The sequence below is a fragment of the Platalea leucorodia genome (assembly GCF_965183815.1).
Source record: "Platalea leucorodia genome assembly, chromosome: Z".
Lineage (NCBI taxonomy): Eukaryota > Metazoa > Chordata > Aves > Pelecaniformes > Threskiornithidae > Platalea > Platalea leucorodia.
Window position 1 is genome coordinate 86,359,873 of NC_138858.1, and position 21,599 is coordinate 86,381,471.

The 21,599-nt window shown below is 34.6% G+C and overlaps 1 protein-coding gene across 1 annotated transcript in view; it reads right to left on the reverse strand.

The window, feature by feature from the left end:
- KIAA0825 overlaps nucleotides 1-21,599 on the reverse strand; it is a gene marked incomplete at its 3' end in the record, with an annotated part of 216,201 nt that overhangs the window by 137,815 nt on the left and 56,787 nt on the right. Inside the window, exons 9-12 of the mRNA XM_082335764.1 lie at nucleotides 19,546-19,736; nucleotides 17,187-17,369; nucleotides 9,670-9,780; nucleotides 4,351-4,490 (exon numbers count right to left, since the gene is read on the reverse strand). Of these exons, the coding sequence (XP_082191890.1) occupies nucleotides 4,351-4,490; nucleotides 9,670-9,780; nucleotides 17,187-17,369; nucleotides 19,546-19,736 (625 nt within the window). The remainder of the gene's footprint in view (nucleotides 1-4,350; nucleotides 4,491-9,669; nucleotides 9,781-17,186; nucleotides 17,370-19,545; nucleotides 19,737-21,599) is intronic.

Below are 21,599 nucleotides of genomic sequence, written 5' to 3' on the forward strand. Positions count from 1 at the left end.
GTACATCATGCCTTCTACCATTTTACCACATCGGTTATGCAGGTACAGTATCCAATACGCTTACTGGTCAGATGGATATTTTGAGGAGATGCCACTTTTAAAATAATTTTCTAATCTTGTGTTGTTAGGCTACCATGATACAGTTTGCTATCATGAAGAAGCTAAGAAAACTTTCAGGTGTTCTGGAGTTTGTACTCACAAGCCTCATCCTGGATGATCCACAAATATCTGGAGGAGAGAGCTACCTCTGCACAAGCATATAAATTCTTTTAAGAGACTTACTTGTGCTCTCCAAATGAGGACAGTGTTCCAGATTAACCCTGAAGTTTTGGCAAAAAACCTGCAAGACTATATTTCCCCAAAATTGGGTGTGGTTGAACCATGGGACTAGCAGAGTTGCTAGTTTTTCCAGTTGCCTAGAAGACTGTGTCTCAGGATTATTAAATCCAAGGAGTTATTCCAAGGAAGTACAAAAATAATGACTTTCAAGTACTGGAAATAAAAGTTTTTAATTGTTACACAGATTTAGCCAATGCCAGGATTTTAATGGAGATGGTAATTTATTTAGGGAATGTACATTTTCTTTTGTAATAACTCACTTCTGTCACTAAAAATTTAGTGTGATTCCTAAGTGAGGTCAGTTGGTAAAGCTACTACATTTCACTGTTCTTTTAGGGTAACTTACAAAAAATCAGTCCTATTTACCTTTAAATGCCTAAAATTTAATTAATTTAATTAAAATTTAATTAGTGCTTAAAATTTACCTTAAAATACATTATGCATTGTGGCAGTTAAAGAGCTGCTTCACAAGGGGCAAAGAATTGGAATGGGGAAAAAAAAAATTTAATTCTACAAATACATTTTCAAGTAATTTCTCTTGCCAGAAATTGGTTTATAAAGCACAGTCTTAGAAAATTCTTCATATCTATTAGTGTCTAGGGAGTTGGCTGATACTGCACCACAAAATTTTATTTTCTCAGTGGAAGTCCTCCCTTCCCCACTCTGCTTATGTGTGCAAGGTAAATTATCTCTTTTTGAAGCAACTCACATTTCTTTGGGTCCAATTTCAGATTTGCAGCCTTAAACTTATCACAGAATATTTGCAAATGTTACTATCAGTTCTTATCTCAAAGTTTTAGTGGGGACCAGGATATCATCTAGGTTTAACTGTACAGGCTACACAATACCCTCTTCCATTAGTCTCTCAAATTATGCATTGTGCAAGCCAAAACCATTAGGTGAAATTGCCAATGGCCTTGTCCTGCTGTGAAAGCAGTTTTCTTCCAGTTTATCTCCACATGCCAGTATTCACTTTAAAGTTGTGTGTAGAAAACGAAACTAAATCTCTGTAACAACTGGAGTCTTGTGTATTCATTGTAACGAATAAGATTTTTTTAAAAGGAATACATTGCTTTTTCTATTGTACATCATTAACTTGGTCCTACCATCTCTTCTTCTTAAACAAAAGTATGTATGAGGCCCAAGCACTGATTGAAGGCCTCAGATGTGCCCTGTTGACGATTTCTCAGCGATGTCTTTCTTATCTGCTATTGGTAAACGGCAAGGTGTCTGTTGACTGACAAGGTTCCCTTTGGTATTAATCCTATGTTGGGCCAGTATAATTGAATAAAGCTATTGCTTTTTGCTTTATTTTGCAAAGAATAACTCCTGGTTCCTGGAAATAAAGACTCTCAAACAAGAAGACACAGTCTGTTCTGCTGGCATGCTGTGCATTTAGAGCAAGCCTAGCAGATATTCCCAGAGTTCACTTTCACCTTTCCCATTTTCACATCAGCATCTGCTGGATTCAGTAACTGATATTCTGCAACCACTTTCCTTATTTCCTTATTATGTGTTGCTTGTCAAAATAATCCATTTCTGTTTCATATGCATGGGTGATAAAGCAATTCTGGTAAAAAATTCTGCCAAGAAAATTGCAAAACAGTTTGTTTCATCAGAAAATTAACAGAATACCAGCTACCTTCATTACTTCTCTCCACAAAGGCACAGCAAAGGCCCTAGACCCTTCGCTCACTCAAGAATATGTCTTAGAAGAGATTTTCTGAATGTTTTACCTATAAAAAACAACTCTGGGATTATGTTACACTGTAATTAACTGTAATTCAATACACCCAGGTTATTTAGACTTGTAGTTTAAGTTATAGACGTCCAATATGCAAATCCAATTTTTCAACTATTTTTTCAAAGGTGACTTTTACCCAGTGGCCATACTTACTGGAGACAACTAAGTGGTTCAGTTTTGGGTATCCTGATTTATTGCCTTTAGTTATTTTTGATGTGATAACTTCATATTTGAGGAGCATTTTACTTTTAATGCACATTTCATATCTTTCATTGCACAAAAAATGACAAAAGTCCAAATCTTTTCACTTCCCTGTCCAGACAGCTTACAGTTACGTACATGGAGTTTCAACAGTTTCAACAAATATGATAACCTTCTTATAATATTTAGCAACACTAAATCACGTATACAGGCATTCCCCCAAAATACTCTCTACTGAGACAACTTTGCCAATCCCAACAGTACTCCCTTTTATGATGGGGAATATACATTACTTCTGACCCTTACCATGGTACAACCATATGAGAACAATATGACTGCAATTAAATTAAACGTGTTTGTGTGATGCCTACTATAAGTATCCCAAAGTATTGCTACAATACAAAAACATGCTCTCATTACCTAAAAACATCTACATATAAGCATCTCTTTATAAAGAATTTTTGCTTTCTGACCTGTTTTTTAAAAGGAAAAGGGAAGACTGTGTGTAAAATAAAGTGAAATGTGAGAAGCCTTTTCCTATTCAAAAAATTCTTATAATCTAGTTAAATACCAGGGAGTTTTGTTATCACTAGGGCACATGACTCAAAAATGATGGTATACTTAGCTTTTTATCTGTTTTCATGCATAACATCATTGCAAAATTTTACTGTTGATAAGTACATAGTTCTGTAAGCCTTTTATCTCACTGAACAGAAGAATCCAAAACTGTCATTGCTAGTACTAAGGTATAGCTTATTAGTCCAGCTTTCCTTGTACTAATACGTAACAGCTCACATAATGAAAAAATTTAGCTTATATAGCATCAGAAGGTTGCATAGGAAGGAATAAAGAATATAATCATTTTATCATTAGATAATTAACCTTATTGAAATTAATCTAGAAGATACAGACCATTGCAGGTCTCAACTTCACCTAAACTGAAAGTTTATTCATACCAATATTGTAATTACCTTAATAAAGTCTGCATAAATAGCACATTTTCTAATTCAAAGTAGCATATATTTCCCTGAAGCTCAAGGGGTTGGTCAGTCCATAATTTAATACATTCTGTCACTTAATACCTGTGATAATTTAAGCATCTACTAAAATTCAATACTGGATAACAATAGGGTGAGAATATGATCCTGATCAAACATTTGTCAGTCCTTGTAAAAGATGACAGGTATTTGAATCGGCAAGTGGATGCAGTGCAGCTCTCAATAAGATGCACGACAGGAGTAGAAGCAATGTTGTACCCCTGACAAATGTTAGACCACTTTAAAATGACAGAACTAAATTATGTTATATCTAATATTATGTGGACCTAATAGTTGTTTTGCTAAGTAGGGAGAATTCTTTTGCTAAAGAAAGGTAGAAACTGAGACTCTCATTCACTATTACTGCAAAATTATGTCAAACAGGTGATTACCCCATTAGCTTTTCAACAATCCAATCATTTGATCCAAAAGCTATTAAAAGGAAAGATGTGATAACGTTTGTTGCTTCAAACACAATATTAGCAGGATGAAAAGAAAACCTTGTAGAACCATTCTTTTATTTGTTATACTTCCGTAACAGCATTAATGAGAGTATTAACATGAGGAAGCACATAAATGTACTTCTAGAATGCCTACAGTGACAAACATATAATAACATAAACAAAACCTCTAAGAAGCTTTTCACTGTTGAAACAGTTTTGAAAGTGATTTTTCAGATGACTTATCCACACTTCTAAAAATCTGTGTACAGCAGTTGTGGTATCAAAGCTCTGTTAAGTTTAAATTAATTTTGGCTCCTTTGCATTTATGACAGCAGCCTATTTTATCTAATTGTAGTCTGCTTTGAAAATACGAATACTCCGATTGACTGCAAAACATTTTCATTAAAAAAGTGAGGATTTTTTCTTTCTTTTTACCCATTCAAGAAGTGTCCTACTGATAACTGAATGTCTGCTCATATCCCCCCAAAATGGTTGACAGCCTTCCTTCAGTATTTAAGTAGTTGTTAAAAATGAATTTGTGTTTCTCACTGATATTCTTATAAGGACTGACAGTATAAATACTTACTTGAACTCCTCAGTAAAATTTTCACTAAGAGACAATCGTGATGTAGCAGTGTTTCCAAAAGCAAGTTCAAATTACAGTACGGCTGGGATAAGAGCAGTTTCAGCTGACCCGGGGCTGCCATTTCTCTGGCTGATGGAGTCCTTTCAAAATGTAAGATAAAGACAGAATAACGTAGTTAATTTATCTATGAAATTAATATCCTTAAAGTGCAGATGTAATGCTAACTCCCTTAAATGTCAATTCCTCCCAGATTACTCTGAAAACGCTTTCATGCTTGCTTACTTTAAGGCAGCTCAGGGAAGGAATTACATTTAATCTCAACTAGCTAAAAGCAAATTAACATTTGGTAGTCTGCCAAAGTTATAACTGATACAAAGCAACCTCACTTATCTCTTTCATGGAACCATGTTTGCCTTGTTCTACCAGGCAAAAAGGATTTTTTTTGGTGCTTGAATAAATTTAAGGCTATTATTCTTTAGTTCACTATTACATTAATTGTTTAGTAAGAGCTCTGAAGTGTCCTTGATGAAGTATATGAAGCTGTTAATTAAAAAACAGAGAGAATGCTTAAAGCAGCCTCAAGATTCCACATTAGGTTGACCAATTCTTACACCTCCTGAAAAATCCACCTGAAATATTAGACTGGTTGTATAACTGCTTTGCCAGCAGGGAGAAGTGAGAAAGCGTAGTACAAACTCATTAGTTTTTAAGGAGACCGCAGTTTGTTTTCTGTTTGCAGTTTCCATGTTCTGCAAAAGTTTAGGTTTCCAAACAAAAACATTCCAGGGCTTCCTCTGAACTCAGCCAATGACCCAACACCAACCGTTGAACTTACACTGGAGCAATTAAATTAAATAAATAAAAAAAAAAATCTTGTCTTGCAAGATGTTTATCACCCATTGTATTTACTATTTTCTTCTTGAAACATTTTTGAAAAGAAGTTTTCAAAATCGGGTTATCGGTAATATTTTTCCTTGCAAGCTTAATTTTTCCTTATTTTGAAGTTTTTAAATTAAATTTCAACTGATGTTTAGCCATTGTATTTATTCATTTTGGCTACAAGTTTATACAACAATAGTTGGTAACATTGAAAGCTTATGCACTGCATATGTAAACTTCTATGCACATAAATTTTACATGCACCAGTGTAAAAACTACATATGCACTGATGCGTTAACTATGCAGGCATAAACATTATCTGCCAGTACACACACAACACCTTCAGCATCAGTTAAAGCCTTCCGAATCAGGAGCTACATTTTCCTGTCAGACTAGAGAAGGATTTACATGCTTCTGCACATACACTTTATGTGCCATTTACACACAGCTACTGGGACAGAACTAAAATGGGTTCATGTGGCTGTTCTAATGGAGGGGAACTTTTCAGTTACATTGCACACTTCTATGACCATCTGACTCAGCTGAGTGTGCCACCACTCAACTCTGTTTGTATGCATGCATGAAAAAAACTAGAGATGATCGCACAAAAACTTTGCTGTTCAGTCAAGGTTGCTATATAGACAATATACCTAATACAAACCTACAACTCCTGGAAATGAAACTGCCAACTGATATACTCCTCTAGTTTAGTCCCTCACATGTATGTATGTTTTCATTACCAGAAAAGCAGTATGCCACATATCTTGCAGGACAACCTAGAAGTAACCTAAGGAAACCAAGCTTCCATAACCCCATTTCCCAGCAGGACGTATTATGTCAAAACTTCACAGTTAATACTGTAATAGTCATTTTAGTAAAGGAGGAATTTATACACCTCAGCCTTTGGGATTTTAACAGTAAAGCAAATACCTATCAGTTGACAAGCAATGTACGTGCCATGAAAACATATGTATAGCTTTTGTGATTTTCTTCTGGTACATTATATACAATCATTGATAATGTAGCACTGGCTCGACAATTATACTTTGCATATAAGCACATACTGGATTCTAATAATATTTATCAAAAATATATACACATATACATTTAAATCTTGATAGAACTTGCAGCCAAAATAACTTTTCCATATTTAAAACACATTGCATTCAAAATTTCAGCATCAGGGCTTTGCATTCTTAATAATATTATCTTAATTTCTGCATGTTCAAGATTAGTTATATATACATAAACTCTAACGCATATTAAGAACTATTTAGTAGTTAGTAATTAAAGTTTAAATTAAAACAATTACTATATTCACACTAGAATTAGTGCTGTGGCTGAGAGCAAACTCAACACTTCACTAATTCACTTAAAATATATGGGCCAGTTTCATTTTGCTTCTCTCTTAATGCCACGTTATCATATCTAATAAGGTCACTCATTGCCTTCAAACTATAAAAAAAGGGACAAGTTTGGTCAATTAGATTTATGGAGGATAATATTTCAAATTACTTTAGAAATAAATGCCATTTTTAGAATATTTGAATTGAAATAAAACTTGTCTGTCATTGACCAGATGGGAAGTTATCATGTTGTAATATACACCAGCTCTTGGCTCTTTAAGCCTCTTGCAAATTGAAATGTACAATGGTGTGACTCACTTGGAGGAAAAATAAAATATAGCAGACATTCCCTACAGCCATGAAGCTAGCACCAATAAATGCACTGAGAAGTTTTGTAACGTGCATATGGAGAGGCATATGTTCTCCCATCCTCGTAGCTCAGTACTAGTGAAAATAAGATTAGCCTCATAAAAAGTGACAAAAGGTGAAGTACATATAAATATCACACATATAAATGTTCAGTTTTGTACAGTAAAAGAAAAAAAACAGAACTCTGATTTGCAAATGGTATGATTATAAACCCCAAATGAAGCAAAGAATGAATCACATTTACCACTAAAGGAACTGTAATATAAATTATCAGTAATTATTTAGTTTGATAACCAACTATGTTATTTTGGTTAGTATCCAAGATAGAAAAAAAGAAAACCTCAAATGGTAAGTTCAAGATTTTATAAGGCAAATAAACATTAATGCTAATTCATGTTAACAACATTGACAAAGATGTTAAAGTCAAATAGATAAAAGAAAACAGACTGTAGCCATTTTTAGGCATGAAAAATAATGTAGTAAATCTGGTTAAATAGTGAAATTGTAAACAAAATAATTTCAGGAACTAGCAAAACTTTCCCTTGAAATATCAAGCTTAAGAGGAGCAGATACGTAACAGGTACATTTATGCCATGTTAAGAGTCTTCAGCTAAAAATTAGGTGGCCACAGCTGGGAGGTGTACAATGGCCTCTGCTTCCAATTTTGTTATGGACAGTGAATATATACTTTTATTAGATGTAAGAAGTAAAGCCTTCAAACAATTCAGGAAGAAACAGGATGCTCTAAAAAATAGTTTTCTGCAATACTTAAACATAATGTGCCTTGTTAATACTCTAAATGCAATATTTCAAGAAACAAAAGCTTCCATGACATTAATATACAGTGTAAAACTGATAACAAAATTAGAACACCTCAGAATATGTCCATCAAATTACTTCATTACATACAGGGTCTTTCACCATTTTTTCTGAGCAGCTGAAAGGTGTGTTGTTGAAAGAAAACATTAAATATTTTACCAACATAGTTCACTCATTATCAGCAGGACAGTACACATGGCTTTATATATATGGACCGTCCTCACACAGGTACACTAACTATATCTTCTGAGAGATGTGCTTTCTCTTGGACTCCTCATTTTCCCATTTGGTGGTCACGAAGATGTATATTTTCTCCCCTTTCATCCAGGGAAAATATGTAAATCCTAGATAACTCTGGAATAGTTTTCTGCTATTTATTCAAGACAAATCCATCCTTAATAGCATCTGTAAAATCCTACCTCCACCTCAAAAAAGAGAATATGTCAGTCTGAAACAGTACCAGTATTTCCTTTACATACTTTAACAGAGCAGAGGGTATTCACTTGTGAAGTCATCTTCCAAAACTCTTAATTCACAGTATAATTTAAATTTTGAGTACTAGCCTTGGATTAGGGCATCAAAAAGCTCACCATCTTTTCTACAATGAGTCCTTAATGAAGCATAAATTCTCCCAGAAATAGAGTAGATCCCTTTTTAAGTGATCATGTAGTCATTCCCTCTCCTGTATCTCCCCTTCTCCTCTCCTTTCTCTCCACCTATGCACAACTTATAAAGTCACAAATTTTCTTGAAGCTCAATTGAGAGGTAAAAACACATGATCTTTCAAGCTTTAGAAAAACTTAAATTACTGTTTCAAGCAGGGAAAAGGACACATTCTGAATTCAACAGTTATTCAGCCTGGTATTTTGGTTAGCCAACAACACAACTTTGGCTCAGTCACAGCATCTATTGCCTCTGGTTCAGCAGGTATCAGAGGCACCAGGGAAGGAGATAACAGCACTGCTGACGTGGTTAGGAGCAAAAACAGCGTGCTTTGTGTAGCATGGGGCAAAATCATAGGGAAGATATTTTGATGTACAAGGTACAAGATACTGTATGTTCAAGGTAAGAGGTTATAAATCCACAGCATTGGTCTTCAATAGGTCACCATAGGCCATGACTCATATGATAATGTATTCCTCCAAAATATAAAAATACTTTCTCAGAAATCACAATAACAACTCACAAAAGCAGCTTTTCATGAGAATGGAGAGTGAAAATCTCTCAGGAGATAACTTTTGCAGAGGAGGAGGAGGTGAAGGGGTTAGGAGAGGATCTACACTGGTGTGGGAGTGCTTCAGGTTCAAAATTAGAAAGAGAATGACAGCACAGCTGGTAGCATATGTCTCATATGTAACTTGTCATTATATGCAGTGACACAGAAAAGAAATTAAGCTTTTGCCTCTAATCATGCAGTAATCTCCCAAAAAATCAACTACGATCAAGTAGCGTATTTTTCAATGAGTTATTTATATACCAAAACTTTTTTTTTAACCAGCAATCATAAACAGAGAGGCATACATTCTTTATCTCCCCTTTAATTTTAAGTCTTTCAAAACAGCAACTGTGCTGAACTACATTATTGTCAAGAGCTATATACTCTTTAATTAAAGCAAGAAAACTTTACAGATAATTCAAATATCAAACATAATGAATATACCAGCAAAAAGCTACACAGCGCACTGCTTTCAGCGTGACCTTTCTTACAGTTTTACAGTTCTTACAGACTTTTACAGTCTAAAAATTAGGGAAATCTGCAATGAATTAAAAAAAAAGTTGCTTTTTTTTATTCAGAATATTAATTATACATTTATTCAGATATACTCTTTTCAAAATGTTGTAACAGTATTTGATTAATATTGACTATCTGGTTATACTTTTACAACAATCAAATTTTGATACTCACTTTGGTAAGGAAGAACAGGATGATGGTATGCAAAATAACCAGTGTAATGGATGATAAAAGACTTCTGAAAAATCTTGAGGAAGATGTTCATCAGAATTGTTCAGAAATGTCCTGAAAAAAACCCAAATACTTCTGAATTACATGGAAGACTGAAAATCCCTTTGGATCACTAGTAATAAATATACATAAAGAGAAGATAAAAGATCTGTTAAGATAAATAGTACTAATATATGTATGCATACACATAATTGCAAATTTATTTATCTTATGTACTGTTAAAAATGTCATTCTATATCTTATTTACTTTCACTCTTTGAAACTTGGTATCTAGCACTGTTAGTACTGTTAAAGCAGTTTTCTTCATATTTTTACTCCTATATAGCATGTTTTCAGACTATGTTTGAAAATGCATTGAATAAGCAAGTTGTTCTTCACTCATTCGCTTCTATAGCTCTTTTCTTTCTGCACAATACATGCATCATATTAACAATACTTTTATCATAAGTAAAATATCTTTTGAAATTATAATGGTTCCCTTTTGAATAACATGCAAGTACTATAGACTTTGGGTTAAACTGGGCAAAAATCTGAACCAGAAGTTTTAGACCTTCACTGGCTTGTCAGAAATAGAATACTGGTTGAAAGAACCACTGTTCTCAAATATAAGGACTGTGAAGAATTAGATAAGCTAATTTTATGTCAGTTCTGCATTACTTCTCTTAGCCAAAAGATGTGAGAGGTAAAAATCAGATGTGTCCAATCCACTGATACTAAAAATTAACCATTTAATTAATTAATGATATTATATGATTATAAATATATATAATTAAAAGGGCAGGATTACAGATTTTAATATTTGCCTTTAATTATTATTTAATAATAATAAATGTACTAGTATTTGTACAATTCTGTAACAACCACTGGGATGCAATAATGTGTAATAGGAATGGATGCACTTTCGCCTGTTCCCTTTTTACTCTCATTTACACTGAACACAATTCCAGCAGAGAGGGTAGAGTCTGTTACATCCATCCTCCATAAACCATAATCAATTATCACTTCTTTTGCACCTTACTTTTCAACTTACTTGGCTGCGAATTTTTTTTCTTAATAACTTTCCTTCTCTGAAGCTTGTTTCTTTATGTATCATGGCTGTGATTTTCTAAGTTATATAAAGAAGGTAACTACCTTTAAAAATGCCACTTCTACAGAACTCATTTATGGTATATTTGCTTTACTTTCTGGAGTGATTCAATGTCATTCCCACTTTTGAGTCAGTACTCTTTCTATTGCAGCAAGAGTAGGACATTTAAAAATACCTCAGGAAAAGACATGAGGACTTTCTCAGGACAAGAAAATCTTTTTACAAGACATAAAAAAAGCCACTGCCCCAACATGGAAACAGTGAGAGTGGATTTAAACACTTAAAACTGGAGGTAGAATGGAAACCCACTGGAACACAGCCTTCAGGAACTCCTGACCTAAGAGGTAAAATCTCCTCTTTCTTATAGGGTGCTTTGTCACCATGGCATTTACAGTATTTATGTTTTGTCATTTAATTATTCAAAATTACTTTTTAACTCTTTTTCACAGCTGCATATAAGTAATTTAGAAGTGTAGCTACATGTCTGTGAGGTCACTGTCTGCCTATAAGACCTCAGATGAAAGAAAAGAGAGAATTACACTTGTTCAACAAGAAAGACAGGTGTATAGCTTCTGAACTTCTTCAAAAGATAGGGTGATTTATTTGGAAATTAATTTTACTAATCAAAATTAGTAGGAATAATTTACTACAGTCTTCAAAATGATCTTAAGTAAGCAATATCTGAGCAGAAGGATTAGCACATGGTGAATTTGTGCTTTGTGAATTCATGAAAACATGAAAATTAAAAATAAAGCTGAGATTGTAATATAGATAAAGGGAGAACTTAAATTAGAAAATAATTCTTTTAAAGATAGTAATTTCAACATTGTGAGAAAATTAAAGAAAAATATCTTATTGTCTCTCATCCTCTGAAATATTTTTCTTAATATAGCAAAGCATAAAGACAACTTCCTACAAGAAAGCATGATAGATACAGTTTGGGTAGCAATCTAATAAAAAAAGACCACATCTTGTCTACTGATAGCGTTTCAACCGTTTGAGAGACTTCTGGGCTAAAGTAGCTTGTTAAGTATGGTTTCTTATCTGTCTCCCAAGGACAAGCACAGGGCAGACGTCTGGACTCTGAAGCTTGCAATAAAACCTCTACACAAATTTTTAAACTGCGATGGAGATAATCTGAGGGCTTTAAAAATTGTTTAAATATTAGAATACCTTCAAATATTACAAAAAAATCAAGTGTCTAATGATAATACAATAATTCTGGTGCCAGCATTTCTCAGTGTCCACTGCTGGCTATGTAATTCTTGCCAGGAAAACCCAACTCTGTGCCAGACAGTTTAATTCAACTACTCTTCTGACAGAAGTATAATAATAGCTAGTAGGAAATTTGTTTTGACTACAAGTTATGTTAAAGCAGCTGCCTATAGTCTCAAAGCAGTGGATAGCATCTGTGAAAGTATTTAATACCACAGCAAGATTCCAAGTTACAGTAGTTTTATTCTTCAGTAGAGTATGACAAGGTGAGAATTGATCTTGTAAGCCTCAGTGCAAGTGTGAAAAAATGAGACTCCAACAAGATGCATCCTAATGGTACGTCCTTGTAGACTTCAAAGGATTTAGCTCTGTATAAGGAATAAACATGACTAAAAAGCAACTTCATGAATTATAACTCTTATCTATTAAAATTAAGAGAAAGATTTTCTATTTTTAAAATTGAATGACAGATATTTTTACCCAATAGACAGCAATTTTACCAATAGAATCTCTAAATTCTTCTTTCAGCATTCAAGTTATTCACCTGAGTCCTTGTTGAGAAAGTAAGATAAAATAAAAGATGCATCCACCTTACTCTTTATGATCTTCTCTAACAGAAAGATTGTCATCTCCTACTTGGTACAAAAGACTAAAGAATATAGAAAAAAGCACAAGAATAGATCTTCTCCAACTTGAGCAACCCTCAACCTGGTGCAGAAGACGGTCTCTACTCTGAAGTCATAAATGGGTCTGTTGTACTGCACATTGCCAGCCTGCTTCTCCTGGATAATTCATTCTGTAAAAAATAATGAATACCTCCATCCCTAGAGGTATTTAAAGAACGGATAGATGCGGTGCTCGAGGACATGGTATAGATGGACTTGGCAGTGATAGGTTAACGGTTGGACTCGATGATCTTAAGGGTCTTTTCCAACCTTGACGATTCTATGATTCTATGAATTACAACATTGGATTCTCCTACGAAATCCAGCAGCATTGAAACTGTTAGATCCACTGCATGAAACACAGCTATTTGAACAAGATAACTGACAAAAACCTTGTCAGTGAGTAAGACTATGACATCTGAAAATTCTGAGGGGTGAAAATCCTCTTTTTTCAGAGATTTGGGTCAGCAGCAAGAAAATAGCAACACCTGGTAGTTTTGGGGAGCACATTCTGGAGACTGCTGTTCAACAGCTTCCTCAACAACCTGGACAAAAGTGGACAAACAGAACACACTTTGACAAACTTTTCTCAGTGGGGGCTGATGTGATACAGCAAGACATAGCCAGCAGCTTTGAAGGTTCACAGAAGATATTAGGCAATACCGTGCACCAAAGCAGTGTAGCCATGGAACAGGTTTCCCAGAGAGATTGTAAAACCTCAGTTCCTGGAGGTTTACATGGGTCAGCTAACACAGTCATCTTTGACTGCTCTTGGTGATTGTCCTGCTTTGAGCAGGAGATTGGACTAGATGACCTCCAGCACTCCTTTCCAACCAACATTTCTATCATGCCAAAGTTACTTCAGGAAGGCCAGAGAAGGGTGGAAGAAAATGAAGCACAGAAAAATGAGTGAGTATTAAAAACTGATGATCCAAGATTCATAGGTGAATTTAGGACTGGGTCTAAGTAGACTTGTCATACAGAAAAGAAACTCTTAAGTGATAGCAGAATGCACAATGTTTGATCACAAAATTAGGAAGGAGAAAGCATACGCCAGAATCACTTTATTTGAAGTTAAGGATATTATTAATTTTTCAGCACCCTTACTATTTTGTTGCATTTCAACAACATAATAAAGAATCTTGAATAATTTTAATTCCCTGGAAGCAATAGTTAATACAGAATCTCTAGTAAATTGGAAATGAGCCAGTCCTATTATTAGACAACTCCTGGAAAACAATGTTCTGTCATCATCACTTCTATGATTACACAAAACTTTCCTGAGCAGTCTAAAGATTAATTTAAACCTAGTCCCTGCAGGGAAATCTTCTAGTACCAAAAGAGAGCATGATAGATTTAAAAGAAAAATCTTTATTTCACTTCCAGTTAATTTTACTAAAGTTTTGAAAGATAGAGCCAAGCTAACAGATGGAAATTTTGATTATACAGCTGTAATTGTAAGAAGAACTGATGAAGGATTAGTATTCCTTTAATATCGCGCATAACATCTAAATTTGTTATTGATAGATTCTTAACATGATGAACTATGCACAACTCAGTAAATAACAGACCTAGGAATTCAACATAAAATTCAGTATATGAAAGTATTTCCAACTGGATATAGTCATTCAAGAAGATAATTTGGTAAATATTTTTTTTTCTTTGTATTGTGGACACTGGGTTAGGTTACCTGACAAATATTGGCTGTAATGTAACATACAATATAAAAGAACTGTTTTGATATCAGTCTCACAGATTTTGAAAATAAAAGTTCTGAATACACAGTTCATAAAAAATATCCTTTTTTTTTTTTACACAAAAACATGCATCATCTCTCTAACAATGTTTTTTAGTGTTAATATTATTTTTGTAACTATATAACAAAATATGACGTTTTTTATATTCTTCTTAAACAAAGCTGCCAGATTTTGGTTATGATTTGCAGAGTACTTTGTAGTAAATTAAATGAGCTGCTACACCCTGCGCATATCAAGCTTTTGATCTCTAGAAAAACAAATTAGGATACTGAAATTTATATGCTTAAAAATGAAACTTATATGACCAAGTTGTTTATCTGTAGCATTTTACATAAAACACAAAATATGCTGCCTCACTCTCTCCATTGGCACTTTGTTCTGAAACTCAGTGAGTTCTTAAGTTAGCACACATTTTTTATCATTTGAGGTATAGATAAATCTGTAAACAACATGGATTAGTGGAGGAGACTAGAATAGCTAAAAGAAACAGACTATATTACATGTTTATTTTAGTGCATCATTCTAAGGACCTTCATAAAAGAAAGGTGAAATCTCAAAATTGACAGTAGAAGCAGTTACAGCTACCACAATGTCCATTCTTGCCTCCATTACTATTGCCACAGCAGGACTACCTGATCTGTTCATGAGTCACCTTCTTAATTGCTACTTTTTCATGAGCCTGCATTGTATAAGATCAAACATCCAGTTACAATCCTCTTTTGCATCTTCCTCAGAGCCCACAAACATTAAAATGAGCCCACACATGACAAAAAATATTTAGTTAGAGAAGCTTAAACGCAGGAGGTCTCCACCCTCTTCTTTGTACCGCTAGTATTACCTACAATATTCTTATTTAGAATAATAAAATAAAAGACAGTTGAATAGGATTTGGCTTTCTCAGTTCTGGGTTTTGTTGTTGTTCTTTTAATTTGTGATCTCACTTTGTATTGTCTCTTAAACCAAATGGGGTTACATCGAGCTGGCAACCAGTCACTAGTGGGGTTCAGCAGGGATCCGTCTTCGGGCCAGTGCTCTTTAATGTCTTCATAAATGACTTGGATGCAGGACTTGAAGGATTACTATCTAAGTTTGCTGATGACACAAAATTGGGAGGAGCTGTTGACACTCTCGAGGGCAGAGAGGCCCTGCAGAGAGATCTGGACAAATCAGAGAGCTGGGCAATCACCAACCGTATGAAGTTCAACAATGGCAAGTGCCAGATTTTGCACCTGGGACAGGGCAACCTTGGATGTACACACAGACTGGGGAACGAGAGGCTGAAGAGCAGCCCCGCGGAGAGGGATCTGGGGGTTCTGGTCGACAGCAAGTTGAACATGAGCCAACAGTGTGCCCTGGCAGCCAAGAGGGCCAACTGTGTCCTGGGGTGCATCAAGCACTGTACTGCTAGCTGATTGAGGGAGGGGATTGTCCCACTCTGCTCTGCACTGGTGCAGCCTCATCTTGAGCAATGTGTGCATTTTGGGGCGCCACAGTACAAGGAGGACACAATGCTACTAGAGAGTGTCCAGAGGAGAGCCACAAAGATGGTGAAGGGTTTAGAGGGGAAGCCGTATGAGGAGTAGCTGAAGTCACTTGCTCTGTTCAGCCTGAAGAAGAGGAGACTAGGGGAGACCTCATCGCAGTCCACAGCTTCCTCACAAGGGGAAGAGGAGGGGCAGGCACTGATCTCTTCTCCTTGGCAACCAGTGATAGAACCTGAGAGAATGGCAGGAAGATATGCCAGGGGAGGTTTAGGCTGGACATTGGGAAAAGGTTCTTCACCCAGAGGGTGGTGGAGCACTGGAACAGGCTGACAATATTCAAGAAGCATTTGGAAAACGCCCTCAGACATACGGTGTGAATTTTGGGGTTGTCCTATGCAGGGACAGAAGCTGGACTCAATAATCCTTGTGGGTCCCTTCCGACTCAGGACATTCTGTGATTCTATGATTCCATGAAATTTACAGCAGAATTTTTAGCATGAAAAAGCATTGTAAGACTCAGACTCAATTTCAGTGCAAGTAACGTGTCCTTTTGTTTACAGTTGTGACTTGTGAAGACATAATTTTATAAAGATGGACATTCTATACTCTTTCTCTTTTAAACTATATTTAATATTTGTTGAAGCATACTGGTCATGTAAACAGATGATCATTTCAGTAAATCATCTTTAAATTCCAGGACTTATAGAATTATTACGGGATGACAGCAGAACATTCTAATTTACCTGGAAGCTGAAGGTAGATAAATCTGAACTAGTAAGATGAAATGTTTTCAATTGTATGAGTAACTAAGTCCTTAAAAACCGTACCAAAGGCTTTGGTACCATAGTAATAAATGTTTTTAGACCAATAAGAATGTGTTTCTAACTAGATGTGTCCTAACTGAACAGTAAATTGCAAATTTGGGACAGTAATTATTAATGAAATTCTACTGTTCGTGTTACAGAGGAAATCAAACCAGACATTCACTACGATCTACATTATCACCAGACAAAAAAATGTGCAGTATAGGAGTTTGATCCAAAGCTAATAAAAACCCAGCAGATATAATTGGGCTTTAGGTAAGATCTTAAAGATAAGTTCAAAACCAAATTGAGAAACAGTCAAAGTTTATCAAAACTTGTCAACACTATGCATTGCATTTGTATTTCAACACAATTATTCACCTTGTAGACCTATCCATTAAGTTCAAGAACCAATTTTACCTCAAACTGAATGTTTCTTTCATACTCACTGATACAAATTCTTCAGTGGTGAAGTTAAAATAGCCAGCACAGAGAGCAGACTATTGCAGTGGCTATGTATTTTATAGATCTTGAGATCTCTGTCTTCATGTGGATTCAGAAACTCCTGTACAGAGCTGCAAACTGACCACAGGATATCTCCAGTGGACATCAAAATTGCTGCAATATCAATTCTGTAAGGAAAAAAAAAAGTGAAAATAACATTACTTGGGACATCATGATAGTGGTAAATTTAAATGGAGCTTTCCTCTGACAACATAAAATACATCAATCACAGCATAGACTTCAAATTTCATCTTCTATCGGTGGTGTAGGAATTCTGAATCCACTACACTGTAAAAATTCAGTGCTTCCACAGGAGAGTTGTTACCAAAACTAATCAAAAGAAGTCTTAAAAAATATGGAAATTTCCTCTTCCAAAGGACAATGGCACTAGACAGGAACAACTTACCGTTTAAACTACATTAAATAAAATTAAATTTAGTTTTCTTTATGATAAAGTGTATTTAGAAGGTACATACTATTTTCAAATCCTGCTGGAGCAAAAAAGTAATGACAAGTGAACTAAAGGTTCAATTTGCAAAACTTTAACTGCCAGGCAACATATTATGACGTGGAACATTTCTGAGTCAGTAATCTGTTCCCTGTTGATATTGGCTAGCAGAGCATCATGGGTCATTGGCCTAAACAATAACAAGAACCCACATTACAACAACAAAATCTCACAAGACTATGCTGACATACAACAGATAGGAAGCAGATGGGTGACACAAAGTATATGGCAGGCATGAAGCTGGACAGAAAAAAGTACCTAAGTACCTAAAAGCCAATGGATGCATATGTGATCATCTGCATTTTTAAGGATCATCTTATTTTTGGAAAATCTAGGCAAACATACATGAACAGACATTTGTCTGTATTGCAGATCAGATCTCTGACACTTCAAGAACCATTGGGAGAAAAGACTCACCCACCAAAGTACAGTATTATTTAAAAAAAAAAAAAAAAAAAGTAAAACCTCTATGATAAAAATATATTGAATGATATTAATTTAAAATTGTTTTTTTCATTTGTGCATGACTGGGTAATTCAATTCACTTAGTGACAAATTCAAGAATCACCTTATTAAATAAAACATCTTCTTCACAAAAAACGTAAAAAGTTCTTTCTTGTTCAGTCTTTTGACAAAATTCATATAGAATTGACTAATACTACATATAATAAATACTGTATCAATACATATTCTTCATATTTCAGGGTATATTTTTTTCCCAGGAAATTTCCAGGAAAGTTTCCAGGAAACCTCTCTGTACCTAAAGATATAGAAGGGCCTAATCACAGTAAATTAGTGCAGGCATAGAGCATACAAACAGGTACTTTGATACTTAGAATAAAACTTTGGTTTTTTTCCCACCTATTCCGAGAATGTGAACTTGTGCAAGTCACTTAAGCTTCCATGACACTGCTCCTTTTCATAATAAAACTTCTAACGACAGCACATAACTCTTAGCTCACACAGAACTTATCTCTGCTGAGTGTCTCTCATCTCGTACAAATGACAAGCTCTTAATTTTTTAACTTGCATGGCCACCATGGACTGTATCACTTTCAAAATCTAAAAAGAGGAACATACTCATATAGGAAAGATACATAGTGAAGGGGCAGGATGAGAAATACACCAATTTCTTCAGTCCAACAAAACATTGGATAGAAAGAGAAAGGACAGAGGTAGGGTAAGCTTCCACCTGGAGACACCTGCTTTAGTATTTCTTAAAGAGACCCTCCTTTCTGGCAAAACATAAGAACGCCAACAAGAACTTCCAGCTTCGTATTTCCTGAAATGACAGGAGGAGTAGCTTCTTCATCTTCTCTCCTTCTGCACCACTGGCTTCATTCTGGCAAATCTTTTGATGTGATCTTGCAGGTCTTTCACTTGAAAAGCCCCACGAAAACCCAAATTCTATTGGAACACATGGAGTTTTATTCATGAATCATGGCTTGATTTCTAATCTTGGTACTGCCAATTCTGCCCACATTTTTGGGTGCGTCACCACTCCTCAATGCACTGTTCATCATGAGGCTTTCAAACCAATCAAGCTGTTTATGGAACAACTTCACCAAGAGTTCAAAAGAGGTCTTTGATTCTGCCTGGTTTAGTATACGACTACCAAACATACTTAAATATACAAAATATATTGAATTAAAATGAACATCAAAATACATAAATCATGTCTATCCCCTCTGCTGTGTTCTTTAACATTGAAATTTGAATCAAAGCAGTGCATAACAGAAAACTAAGATTTACTTATTTTATCCATTAAAAGTGTGTGTTAAATATACAACCATTACCTGATTTGTGGTGTTCTCTTGTAACTGGGGCAGGCCTGACAATATCTGGAGGACAGTATAGCCAAAGATTGCTCTAGTACATCTGTAAGAATCTCCTGGGCTGTCTTGGGAGGTAGAATAGTCCATAGATCATGATGAAGAGCACAGCAGAAGTAATGCCACATCTGGACAGAGAATGAGCATCTTTCCCCCTAGCAAAACCACCACACATTAAATAATAAAAACACAGCTTCAAAAATATCAATTCAGTTCCTGTAAGTCTAATTAATTCAATCTGAAAGGAAATAGCTAAAGAGTTTCAGGCACATGATGTCCAAAAAATGGTCCTTGACAAGATGTGAAACATCTTTATTAGCAAGGAAACACATGTTCCATTTCAGTTACAAAACTAGAGTTCTGCCACAAGACCAAACCACAGCATTTGACCTCTTATATCCTTAATTAACCTATTCTCAGAACCCATAGTGTTATAAGTCTAGTTTAAAAACATATACAGTATTCTGTACTCACTAGAATAGTCAGATGAATTTAATATAAGTTTCTTTGTCCTCAAAAGAAAATAATGATTTAAATTACTCAAGTCAGATTCTTAATTGCCACACCTAACTGTGATTATGAAACTTTGGTTATATATGACGGATATGCAATAAAAGCAGAAAAAAATAACAACTGAACAATTATGCTAATAATAAGAGCTGTTCAGAATTTTTTAGTAAGATTTTTTTTTCATCTTACAGTGGTAACTCATTGAAACTAAATATTTCCTGTGAAGGAATCAGCATTGGTATCAGTATTTCATTGTCTATACAAAACCACCCCAATAAGACAGAGAGATAAATACAGAAGAGTCAAAATCACAGTGATTAATCCGTAATATCTCTAAGAAGTACATAGTTCAACTCACATTTAAATATTTCAACTAATACCTATTCAGAAAATAGCATTATGATGAAGCTGTATCAGAACAAAGAGAAATATTTTAAGAATTTGTTCATATTTTAGCATTATCAGAAATATAAAACAACCCCATGATTTTTAAAACACTGTAACAGTTTGATAGGCATTCTCTAATAATAATAATAAACAAAAACAATCTGGCTTCTTTTTAAATACACCACAATAGCAGATTATGGGAAGTTGTCATTATTCAGTATTTCGCTGCCATAATATTTGAAGTGTATTTTATATTAAAAAGTGGTAAATTATGACAAAGAACAAAAGTACAAAACTTGTGACCACTGCTCTAGTCATTAAATTTACAACCGACGTAGGCATCCTCATTTAGAAAAAAAAGAAAACCAAATCATTAAGATGTCAAATTTTCCAAGTTTCACTAATGCAGAAGAGAAAAATGTAATACAGTTAAGTTTCAAAAGAAAATTATATGCCTAATTTTCTTTGTACATACAACCATAGACATCTTACAACTGTTTTAAGCATATTTCAACAGGCAAACCAAAAACAATCGCTCTGGTATTTTGAACAATCAAGCACTTGACAAGTGTTTCCACACAGGTAAAATAGGATTGCCTTGTATTAACTGAAAATGGATATAATAAAATAATGGACATATTAAAATAATTTCCTATTTTTCTTCTATGAAATAAAATTACAATATTATTGCGTGATATTCTGAAACATCATCATAAGAAAGTACAAGTTTACTTCATAACTCAACTCATAACATAACTTCATAACTTTGCATAACTCAAACGTTAATACATTTCTGTAAGTCCGGGTTTCTTAGATATATTACCATGACTACTCTTGAGGTACATTCCAGTAGAATTTATCCAGACATAAACCCCTAACCCTACCTTACAAGTGTTTTACTAACATTTGCCTTTCTTTGCAAAAACATTTTAACAGTTAGAGAACAAACTTACCAGGTAAAAAATAATTAGTTTGAATGCCTAATGGAAGATAATTTATTTTGGTCATATCTTTAATTTACAAAAATAAATTAAAAAATTTTCAAAAACAATGCAGACTTAACAACCAGAAATATAATTCTAAGTTGACTTTCTAATGAAAGGTATTTATTTTTTTAAGTA